The sequence below is a fragment of the Pipra filicauda genome, unplaced genomic scaffold (assembly GCF_003945595.2).
Source record: "Pipra filicauda isolate LSUMZ 115617 unplaced genomic scaffold, ASM394559v2 scaffold1230_size21556_pilon, whole genome shotgun sequence".
In the NCBI taxonomy this organism is placed as follows: domain Eukaryota; kingdom Metazoa; phylum Chordata; class Aves; order Passeriformes; family Pipridae; genus Pipra; species Pipra filicauda.
Genome location: NW_024103686.1, coordinates 7,746 through 19,491, shown reverse-complemented (window position 1 = coordinate 19,491; position 11,746 = coordinate 7,746). Strand labels below are relative to the sequence as shown.

General features: G+C 45.7%; 2 protein-coding genes across 2 annotated transcripts; both read right to left on the bottom strand.

The window, feature by feature from the left end:
• Positions 1 to 1,741: 1,741 nt before the first annotated feature.
• LOC120324761 lies at positions 1,742 to 3,817 on the bottom strand. Its single transcript, XM_039388851.1, has 2 exons — positions 3,578 to 3,817; positions 1,742 to 3,489 (listed from the first exon to the last, which is right to left on the bottom strand). Exon 2 carries the CDS (start codon positions 3,474 to 3,476, stop codon positions 1,755 to 1,757), a length of 1,722 nt encoding a protein of 573 aa, XP_039244785.1. The 5' UTR covers positions 3,477 to 3,489; positions 3,578 to 3,817; the 3' UTR covers positions 1,742 to 1,754.
• Positions 3,818 to 8,250: 4,433 nt separating this feature from the next.
• On the bottom strand, positions 8,251 to 10,375 carry LOC113988734. Its single transcript, XM_027722588.2, has 2 exons — positions 10,087 to 10,375; positions 8,251 to 9,998 (listed from the first exon to the last, which is right to left on the bottom strand). The coding sequence occupies exon 2, from the start codon at positions 9,983 to 9,985 to the stop codon at positions 8,264 to 8,266; it is 1,722 nt and encodes a 573-aa protein (XP_027578389.2). The 5' UTR covers positions 9,986 to 9,998; positions 10,087 to 10,375; the 3' UTR covers positions 8,251 to 8,263.
• Between the last annotated feature and the right edge of the window lie 1,371 nt (positions 10,376 to 11,746).

Below are 11,746 nucleotides of genomic sequence, written 5' to 3'. Positions count from 1 at the left end.
AGAAAAGCTCCTTTCCTTCCTAATAATTGTGCTTTGCCCTTCCCATTTTACAGTGCTCTTGGAAATGTGCTGGTGCAATCTGGATCTGCGAGCAGCCCTGACCTCACACAGCACTCATGCAATGGCAGGAAGACCCTGCCTGGCTCCTGCTGGGGTTCTCGCCACCACCGCCCCAGTATGGGTCACTGGAATGGGGAGCTGGGCAGTGGGACCAGTAAGGACCACTTAAGGGGGTTGGGGGCACTTCAGTATCTCCATCAAGGTCAGACCAGTATAGACCATTATAAACCAATATAGACCAGTACAGACCAGTATAAACCAGGATAGACCAGTATAAACCAGTATGGACCAGTATAGACCAGTATGGGCCAGTATAAAGCAGTAGAAACCAGTACAGGTCACTGGAATGGGGAACGGGATGGTGGGACCAGTACGGACCAGTTAAGAGGGTTGGGGGCACTTCAGCATCTCCGTCAAGGTCAGGACAGTACAGACCAGTACGGACCAGTACAGACTGGTATAGACCAGTAGAAACCAGTACGGGTCATTGGAATGGGGAATGGGGCAGTGGGACTAGTAAGGACCAGTTAAGGGGGTTGGGGGCACTTCAGCATCTCCGTCAAGGTCAGACCAGTACAGAGCAGTATAAACCAGTATAGACCAGTATAGACTAGTATGGACCAGTATGGACCAGTATAAACCGGTATGGACCAGTACAGACCAGTAGAAAGCAATATGGACAGGTATGGTCCAGTATAGGCCAGTATGGGTTTTTGGAATTGGGAATGGGGTGGTGGGACCAGTAAGGAACAGTTAAGCGGGTTGGGGACACCTCCATCAAGGTCATACTAGTATATACCAGTATAAACTAGTGTAGACCAGTATGGACTGGTATGGGCCAGTATAGATCAGTATAAACCAGTACAGACCAGTACGGGTCGTTGGAATGGGGAATGGGGCGGTGGGACCAGTAAGGACCAGTTAAGGGGGTTGGGGACACTTCATCATCTCCGTCAAGGTCAGACCAGTACAGACCAGGATAGACCAGTATAAACCAGGATAGACCAGTATAAACCAGTATAAACCAGTGCGGGTCACTGCAACGCGGAATGGGGTGGTGGGACCAGTAAGGACCAGTTAAGGCAGAACTCAGATGGGACGTAATGGGTTTGGGGTGGGCGTGTCCCCTCTATGGGTGAGTGTGTCCCCTCCCAGGATTGGCGTGTCCACTCCCAGGGTGGACGTGGCCTTTGTGGGCATGTCTTTTGCCTCCTCTCCCCCTCCCTGAACTGGGAGCTCAACTGGGACTTACTGGGGTTTGGGTGGGAGTGTCCCTTCCTACGGCGGATTAGTGGGACGGTGGAGACCTCCAGGCCTTAGGGTGCTAGCCCCATTACCTGCAAGGTGAATGCCCTTCCCCCCTGCTCCCCGCACGTGGCCCAGCGACCCGGCAAGGAGCCCACACAGACCACCAGGGAGGGAGGGACAAAAGAGGAAGTTCAAAGTGGGGAAGGGGTTTATAAAGCTTTTAGGAAGGTCAAAGGGAAACCAATCACAAGTTCAAGGGCACACAGAAAAAACCAATCAGGTAAGGGGTCAACAGCCGATAGGAAGGGGTTAACAAGGACCAATGAGTCACACCTCAGGACACCTTCCCAGGACACCTTGTATGAAAGACAAGTCCCTCACAGGTGGTGTCGGGAAGAGGGAGCAATGACACTGCAGAAAATACAAAAAGCCATTTTGAAACGTGTTTAAACCACATTAAAACCTTCTGTTTCTACAACATTTGAGCTGTTTTCTTCTTTATCTTCACTAATCTGTCTCCGACAGGACTTCTTCCATCCTGCGTATGGCAAATCCATTGCCACATCTCCTCCTCCTTTGTCTTCTAAAGTTGGATATGCTTTTAATGATTGAGAGGTTCTGGCACAACTGAGCAAACATGGAAAGACACACATAAAGAGAAACACTACGGAAAGTCCTAGTACGAGAACTACAATAATTTTCTTTATAGTGGAAGAGAGGCCTTTGAAGGGCAGCCAGTCGAAAAAATCATCAAAGGTCAGATGATCAACCTCCTTGATTTCATGAACTAAGGACTTAAGCTGATTAATCTGGGAGTGGATAGATTGGGAGTGATCAGAGAAGTTGAGACAGCAGAGGCCTTCAAACTCCTGACACCCATGGCCATTTACTAGAAGGAGAAAATCTATTGCAGCACGATTTTGTAACAAAGCTTTCTTATTGGTTTGGGTATCTTGTAAAAGATCATCAAGGGCAGCGCTGGTGGCATTAGCTTCTTTTGCAAGCCAGCATCCCATTCTGGTACGGAGTGTTAAGGCTTTTGTTGAGCTGACAATTGGAAGTATACCACTTAGAATGTTTGCGGTGTCGGACCAAAAATGCATGTTGGAATTGCATTCTGCTGTGAATTCACTCAAGGACTGTAATTTTTCTAAAGGATGTTCTTCAACTGGAGGTGGGGGTGCTGCAGCCACAGCGACCTGTGCTGCTTTAGGTGGAGAAGGTGGTTTTGGTTGTGATGGATAGAAGTTAAGAGGTGGGTGTAAACCTTGGAATTGCCTGCGCACTCTATGATGTGAGAAGGGTGAGGTTGTTTGGAGGTTAATGTTCCTTTTTGCCTGATTTTTGGGAGGACTTACAGGTAAAGATTTCATACGGGTAGCTGGATTGTACAGTGCTAATTTTCCAAATGTGCAGGGGTCTGCAGCAGCTAATCTAGGAATCATATTCCAGACTCTAAGTCCACAAATTAAAAAGACTCCTTTTGGAAGAATAACCGAATCAGGGGTAGCATGTATCTGGTAAGGAACCTCTTCCTTGCACCAGAAACTGAAGTTGGAATAAGGTCCATAAGAGGTGACAGTAATTATTTCAGGAGGGGCAACATATTTGTTGTGAATGAAGTAAAAACAGAGAGGAGATATAATACTCCCCAAGATTTCTAATTGCTCAGGTCTCTGCCACTGATAGCTAAATGTCTGTCTGTCATGTGAAGTTTTTGCTGGTCTTGTGAGACAATCTAAGAATGGATTTCTGAACTGACCATGGTCATCACACCAAGGGATATACTGATTCCTAAAATCGCCCCATTCTCTTGGCGTCCAGGGGATTCCTACCAGACAGATCTTAAAAGGGTGAGAGGGATCTAAGGTAGAGAGACAGAGAGAGTCAGTATTTAGTGATTGTGCCAGGTTTAGCCAAACATTTTGGCCAGAGAGCATTACCCAATTTGGAATTGTTGGAGGAGGTGTGGCAAGGGCTCCTGACATTAAGTCTGTCTGAGTTGCTGGTGTTATGCTGCACGCAAAAAGCAGGATTATCCCGAAAGTGATGCTGATGGAGGATCGCTTCCTGTAGTTGGTGCTGAATCCGTTGGTGCTGGATCTGCTGCTGGTTGAGCTGGGAGGGAAGCTTCTTGGTGGATCCTTACTAGTCTGGGCGGTATCCATCTTGGACCTGCTCCTGTGGAAACACAAGCATGTCCTCTCCCCCAAACAATTAAAGGGACAGGACCAAGCCATTCTCCTGTCAGGATATCCTTGTATTTTACCTTAGCTTCCCCCGTTTTTAATTTTCCAGCTCCAAAATGATGTCCAACAGGCGAAACATCTTCATGCAGCTTATTTAAAAAATTGAGGACATACAATGCCTTGTGTAAACATTCTGATGGAGAAAGACCTACAGCTGTTTTTTATTGTTCTTTTCAGCATATCTTTTAAAGATTTGTGAGTTCTCTCTACTATTGCTTGGCCCCGTGCAGAGTGAGGAATGCCTCAGTTTCCCCCATTTTTTTCACATTTTCACAGACTTCCCCCATTTTCCCGATTTTTTTTCCAGATTTTTCCCACATTTTCCCAAATTTTTCCTTATTTCCCCCATTTTTTCCCAGATTTTTTCACGATTTCCCCCCATTTTTCCCACATTTTCCCCCATTTTTCCCAGATTGTCCCAGAATATTCCCCGTTTTTTCCCCATTTTCCGGGCATTTTCCCCCCATTTTTTCCCTATTTTCCCAGATTTTTCCCATTTTTCCCCATTTTTTCCAGATTTTTCCTCGTTTTTTCCACATTTTCCCCAGATTTTCCATTTTCCCCAGAATTTCCCAGATTTTTTCCAGATTTTTCCCCATTTTCCCTGGGTTTTTTACCGCTTTTTCCACATTTTCCCGGATTTTTTCCCTATTTCCCCCATTTCCCCTGATTTTTCCTGCATTTTCCCCACATTTTCCCAGATTTCCTCCCATTTTCCCCCATTTTCCCACATTTTTTCCCCCATTTTCCCACATTTTTCCCCATTTTCCCACATTTTCCATACATTTTTTCCACATTTTCCTGGATTTTTCCAATTTTTCTCCATTTTCCTGGATTTCCCCCCAACTTTTTCCCAGATTTTTCCCCCATTTTCCCCCATTTTTTCCACATTTTCCCAGAATTTTTTCCATTTTTTCCCCATTCCCCCCATTTTTCGCAGAATTTCCCGCATTTTAGCCCATTCCCCCCTTTTCCCAGATTTTTTCCCTTTTTCCCCATTTTTCGTGATTTTCCCCACATTTTCCCACATTTTCTCAGATTTTTCCTCCTTTTTCCCAGAATTTCCCCATTTTCCTGGAGTTTGCCCCATTTTCCTGGATTTTTCCCATTTTTCCACATTTTCCCAGATTTTTCTCCCGATTTTCCCAGATTTTCCCCACATTTTTCCCCCTTTTTTCCCCATTTTTCCCCATATTCCCGCATTTTCCCCTCATTTTTCTCCATTTTCCCATATTTCCCCCCATTTCCCCCCCATTTTTTCCACATTTTCCCTCATTTTTTCCCTGATTTTCCCGGATTTCCTTATTTTTTCCCCATTTTCCTGGAGTTTTCCCAATATTTCCCCATTTTCCCGGATATTTTCCCTTTTTTCCCCTTTTATTCCCACTTTTCCAACAGCCTCTCCTGTGCCTGTATTTCCACCTGTTAATTCAGGGCATTCTGGCTTCCAGTGTCCCTCCTTTCTGCAATACGCACACTGGTTCTACACAGCCTTGTCTGTAGGGGAGGCAAACCTTACATCTGTTACACAAGGCTCATACATATAACTAGCAATCGCAAAACTGACAAATCTTAATTCTAGGTCTTATCCAAAGTGATGTGATTATAGTTAACTCTTCAGCACTACCTCTCATATAGCAACTCTTAGCATGATAATACCTTTAACTATGTGCTCCTGGTTGTTTCAAGGTAAGCAAGATATATCAGGTACACAATAACAATACTTGGCCAAATACAAACAAGACTAGACCAGACCAGAGGGGATATTCCCCTGGGAGAGCGTCCTCTCCCGTGTCCCCTGCGAGACGGCGTCCCGCCTCGACTTACAGGTATCCAGAAACCAGATACAAATACCTTTTATCAATAGGCAGTGTTCTTGTCCAGCCCCCGCAAGAAGCCACCGAAGAAGGGAGCCCCTTCGGGTAAAAAGACTTACCCGAGGGCGCCCAAGGGGGTCCCGTCCTCCGGGGGATTCCGCAGCCGGGTGGAGAAGGTGTGCTGCCGCAGGTCGCCAAATGAATCCGAAAAATCGGTCTGACAAACTGCTCAGAGACTTTTCATCTTTAAGCAGCAAGGTATTTGTTTATTCAACGTTGGGAGCAAGCCAGCTCGCGCTGGACAAACTTGCTCACCGGCTCCTCAGAAAACCAGCACTTTTATCCAATTTTCAGATGTGATTAAACGCATATTCAAACGATTACAACATCTATCAATACATATTAAAAATAGGCGGAGTATAGGCGGAGCTCAGGGCGGTGCTTCTCTTGACACCCCGTTTCGAGGGGTAGTTCCGATCTTCATCCATAGGGCAGGGGGCTCTAACTCATCTTCCTCATCTTGACCCTTCTTCCTTTCCATTGTTCTTGACCCGCTCACTGAAGCTTGGAAAAGGCCCTGGCTCCAGGCCTATTTCTCCTATTCAAATGTCTACCTGATCCTGTTATACTTCTAATTTATTGCTTCTAAGTCTATTACATGTTCTTGTACTATTCTCTTAAGCTTTTGGTCCAGTAAGTAGAACAGAACGGGGACAGATCGTTTTGAATATTGGTAACTTGTTTGCAGGCCCAAATCAACTTGTTTGCAGGCCCAAATCTCTTAGTTAACTCTTTGGGCCTAGCCCCCTATATCATCAGCACTCCATGCGAATGTCTGTGCACTCACTTTGGCCTGAGAGAAACCTGCCTGTTTGCAGGGCACTGACTGGGCAACTTTTCTTTTTGCAGGTGGAAAAGGGCAGATAACCAAAACACAGATGGGTCCAGCAGAAGGGATGCTGCTTCTGTCAAAAGCAGAGCAGAGGCCGAAAGCACTTTAGGAAGTTGCTTGCAGAAGCACTGTGCATTCCAAGTTACAGCTCAGGAGTCTCAGTGACTTGTCCAACATGAGAGCTCCTTTTCCGTTTCTCAACCCCCAGATTCCTCAGGAGTAGGAAATTCAAAACACTGTCTCAGAAAAGCTCCTTTCCTTCCTAATAATTGTGCTTTGCCCTTCCCATTTTACAGTGCTCTTGGAAATGTGCTGGTGCGATCTGGATCTGCGAGCAGCCCTGACCTCACACAGCACTCATGCAATGGCAGGAAGACCCTGCCTGGCTCCTGCTGGGGTTCTCGCCACCACCGCCCCAGTATGGGTCACTGGAATGGGGAGCTGGGCAGTGGGACCAGTAAGGACCACTTAAGGGGGTTGGGGGCACTTCAGTATCTCCATCAAGGTCAGACCAGTATAGACCATTATAAACCAATATAGACCAGTACAGACCAGTATAAACCAGGATAGACCAGTATAAACCAGTATGGACCAGTATAGACCAGTATAGGCCAGTATAAAGCAGTAGAAACCAGTACAGGTCACTGGAATGGGGAACGGGATGGTGGGACCAGTACGGACCAGTTAAGAGGGTTGGGGGCACTTCAGCATCTCCGTCAAGGTCAGAACAGTACAGACCAGTACGGACCAGTACAGACTGGTATAGACCAGTAGAAACCAGTACGGGTCATTGGAATGGGGAATGGGGCAGTGGGACTAGTAAGGACCAGTTAAGGGGGTTGGGGGCACTTCAGCATCTCCGTCAAGGTCAGACCAGGATAGACCAGTATAAACCAGTATAGACCAGTATAGACTAGTATGGACCAGTATGGACCAGTATAAACCGGTATGGACCAGTACAGACCAGTAGAAAGCAATATGGACAGGTATGGTCCAGTATAGGCCAGTATGGGTTTTTGGAATTGGGAATGGGGTGGTGGGACCAGTAAGGACCAGTTAAGCGGGTTGGGGACACCTCCATCAAGGTCATACTAGTATATACCAGTATAAACTAGTGTAGACCAGTATGGACTGGTATGGGCCAGTATAGATCAGTATAAACCAGTACAGACCAGTACGGGTCGTTGGAATGGGGAATGGGGCGGTGGGACCAGTAAGGACCAGTTAAGGGGGTTGGGGACACTTCATCATCTCCGTCAAGGTCAGACCAGTACAGACCAGGATAGACCAGTATAAACCAGGATAGACCAGTATAAACCAGTATAAACCAGTGCGGGTCACTGCAACGCGGAATGGGGTGGTGGGACCAGTAAGGACCAGTTAAGGCAGAACTCAGATGGGACGTAATGGGTTTGGGGTGGGCGTGTCCCCTCTATGGGTGAGTGTGTCCCCTCCCAGGATTGGCGTGTCCACTCCCAGGGTGGACGTGGCCTTTGTGGGCATGTCTTTTGCCTCCTCTCCCCCTCCCTGAACTGGGAGCTCAACTGGGACTTACTGGGGTTTGGGTGGGAGTGTCCCTTCCTACGGCGGATTAGTGGGACGGTGGAGACCTCCAGGCCTTAGGGTGCTAGCCCCATTACCTGCAAGGTGAATGCCCTTCCCCCCTGCTCCCCGCACGTGGCCCAGCGACCCGGCAAGGAGCCCACACAGACCACCAGGGAGGGAGGGACAAAAGAGGAAGTTCAAAGTGGGGAAGGGGTTTATAAAGCTTTTAGGAAGGTCAAAGGGAAACCAATCACAAGTTCAAGGGCACACAGAAAAAACCAATCAGGTAAGGGGTCAACAGCCGATAGGAAGGGGTTAACAAGGACCAATGAGTCACACCTCAGGACACCTTCCCAGGACACCTTGTATGAGAGACAAGTCCCTCACAGGTGGTGTCGGGAAGAGGGAGCAATGACACTGCAGAAAATACAAAAAGCCATTTTGAAACGTGTTTAAACCACATTAAAACCTTCTGTTTCTACAACATTTGAGCTGTTTTCTTCTTTATCTTCACTAATCTGTCTCCGACAGGACTTCTTCCATCCTGCGTATGGCAAATCCATTGCCACATCTCCTCCTCCTTTGTCTTCTAAAGTTGGATATGCTTTTAATGATTGAGAGGTTCTGGCACAACTGAGCAAACATGGAAAGACACACATAAAGAGAAACACTACGGAAAGTCCTAGTACGAGAACTACAATAATTTTCTTTATAGTGGAAGAGAGGCCTTTGAAGGGCAGCCAGTCGAAAAAATCATCAAAGGTCAGATGATCAACCTCCTTGATTTCATGAACTAAGGACTTAAGCTGATTAATCTGGGAGTGGATAGATTGGGAGTGATCAGAGAAGTTGAGACAGCAGAGGCCTTCAAACTCCTGACACCCATGGCCATTTACTAGAAGGAGAAAATCTATTGCAGCACGATTTTGTAACAAAGCTTTCTTATTGGTTTGGGTATCTTGTAAAAGATCATCAAGGGCAGCGCTGGTGGCATTAGCTTCTTTTGCAAGCCAGCATCCCATTCTGGTACGGAGTGTTAAGGCTTTTGTTGAGCTGACAATTGGAAGTATACCACTTAGAATGTTTGCGGTGTCGGACCAAAAATGCATGTTGGAATTGCATTCTGCTGTGAATTCACTCAAGGACTGTAATTTTTCTAAAGGATGTTCTTCAACTGGAGGTGGGGGTGCTGCAGCCACAGCGACCTGTGCTGCTTTAGGTGGAGAAGGTGGTTTTGGTTGTGATGGATAGAAGTTAAGAGGTGGGTGTAAACCTTGGAATTGCCTGCGCACTCTATGATGTGAGAAGGGTGAGGTTGTTTGGAGGTTAATGTTCCTTTTTGCCTGATTTTTGGGAGGACTTACAGGTAAAGATTTCATACGGGTAGCTGGATTGTACAGTGCTAATTTTCCAAATGTGCAGGGGTCTGCAGCAGCTAATCTAGGAATCATATTCCAGACTCTAAGTCCACAAATTAAAAAGACTCCTTTTGGAAGAATAACCGAATCAGGGGTAGCATGTATCTGGTAAGGAACCTCTTCCTTGCACCAGAAACTGAAGTTGGAATAAGGTCCATAAGAGGTGACAGTAATTATTTCAGGAGGGGCAACATATTTGTTGTGAATGAAGTAAAAACAGAGAGGAGATATAATACTCCCCAAGATTTCTAATTGCTCAGGTCTCTGCCACTGATAGCTAAATGTCTGTCTGTCATGTGAAGTTTTTGCTGGTCTTGTGAGACAATCTAAGAATGGATTTCTGAACTGACCATGGTCATCACACCAAGGGATATACTGATTCCTAAAATCGCCCCATTCTCTTGGCGTCCAGGGGATTCCTACCAGACAGATCTTAAAAGGGTGAGAGGGATCTAAGGTAGAGAGACAGAGAGAGTCAGTATTTAGTGATTGTGCCAGGTTTAGCCAAACATTTTGGCCAGAGAGCATTACCCAATTTGGAATTGTTGGAGGAGGTGTGGCAAGGGCTCCTGACATTAAGTCTGTCTGAGTTGCTGGTGTTATGCTGCACGCAAAAAGCAGGATTATCCCGAAAGTGATGCTGATGGAGGATCGCTTCCTGTAGTTGGTGCTGAATCCGTTGGTGCTGGATCTGCTGCTGGTTGAGCTGGGAGGGAAGCTTCTTGGTGGATCCTTACTAGTCTGGGCGGTATCCATCTTGGACCTGCTCCTGTGGAAACACAAGCATGTCCTCTCCCCCAAACAATTAAAGGGACAGGACCAAGCCATTCTCCTGTCAGGATATCCTTGTATTTTACCTTAGCTTCCCCCGTTTTTAATTTTCCAGCTCCAAAATGATGTCCAACAGGCGAAACATCTTCATGCAGCTTATTTAAAAAATTGAGGACATACAATGCCTTGTGTAAACATTCTGATGGAGAAAGACCTACAGCTGTTTTTTATTGTTCTTTTCAGCATATCTTTTAAAGATTTGTGAGTTCTCTCTACTATTGCTTGGCCCCGTGCAGAGTGAGGAATGCCTCAGTTTTCCCCATTTTTTTCACATTTTCACAGACTTCCCCCATTTTCCTGATTTTTTTTCCACATTTTTCCCACATTTTCCCAAATTTTTCCTTATTTCCCCCATTTTTTCCCAGATTTTTTCACGATTTCCCCCCATTTTTCCCACATTTTCCCCCATTTTTCCCAGATTGTCCCAGAATATTCCCCGTTTTTTCCCCATTTTCCGGGATTTTCCCCCCATTTTTTCCCTATTTTCCCAGATTTTTCCCATTTTCCCCCCATTTTTCCCCATTTTTTCCAGATTTTTCCTCGTTTTTTCCACATTTTCCCCAGATTTTCCATTTTCCCCAGAATTTCCCAGATTTTTTCCAGATTTTTCCCCGTTTTCCCTGGGTTTTTTACCGCTTTTTCCACATTTTCCCGGATTTTTTCCCTATTTCCCCCATTTCCCCTGATTTTTCCTGCATTTTCCCCACATTTTCCCAGATTTCCTCCCATTTTCCCCCATTTTCCCACATTTTTTCCCCCATTTTCCCACATTTTTCCCCATTTTCCCACATTTTCCATACATTTTTTCCACATTTTCCTGGATTTTTCCAATTTTTCTCCATTTTCCTGGATTTCCCCCCAACTTTTTCCCAGATTTTTCCCCCATTTTCCCCCATTTTTTCCACATTTTCCCAGAATTTTTTCCATTTTTTCCCCATTCCCCCCATTTTTCGCAGAATTTCCCGCATTTTAGCCCATTCCCCCCTTTTCCCAGATTTTTTCCCTTTTTCCCCATTTTTCGTGATTTTCCCCACATTTTCCCACATTTTCTCAGATTTTTCCTCCTTTTTCCCAGAATTTCCCCATTTTCCTGGAGTTTGCCCCATTTTCCTGGATTTTTCCCATTTTTCCACATTTTCCCAGATTTTTCTCCCGATTTTCCCAGATTTTCCCCACATTTTTCCCACATTTTTCCCCCTTTTTTCCCCATTTTTCCCCATATTCCCGCATTTTCCCCTCATTTTTCTCCATTTTCCCATATTTCCCCCCATTTCCCCCCCATTTTTTCCACATTTTCCCTCATTTTTTCCCTGATTTTCCCGGATTTCCTTATTTTTTCCCCATTTTCCTGGAGTTTTCCCAATATTTCCCCATTTTCCCGGATATTTTCCCTTTTTTCCCCTTTTATTCCCACTTTTCCAACAGCCTCTCCTGTGCCTGTATTTCCACCTGTTAATTCAGGGCATTCTGGCTTCCAGTGTCCCTCCTTTCTGCAATACGCACACTGGTTCTACACAGCCTTGTCTGTAGGGGAGGCAAACCTTACATCTGTTACACAAGGCTCATACATATAACTAGCAATTGCAAAACTGACAAATCTTAATTCTAGGTCTTATCCAAAGTGATGTGATTATAGTTAACTCTTCAGCACTACCTCTCATATAGCAACTCTTAGCATGATAATAC

Bases quoted from the DNA above. Each gene is read 5' to 3' on its own strand.
- LOC120324761 (XM_039388851.1), bottom strand. From the start codon at position 3,476: ATGGATACCGCCCAGACTAGTAAGGATCCACCAAGAAGCTTCCCTCCC.
- LOC113988734 (XM_027722588.2), bottom strand. From the start codon at position 9,985: ATGGATACCGCCCAGACTAGTAAGGATCCACCAAGAAGCTTCCCTCCC.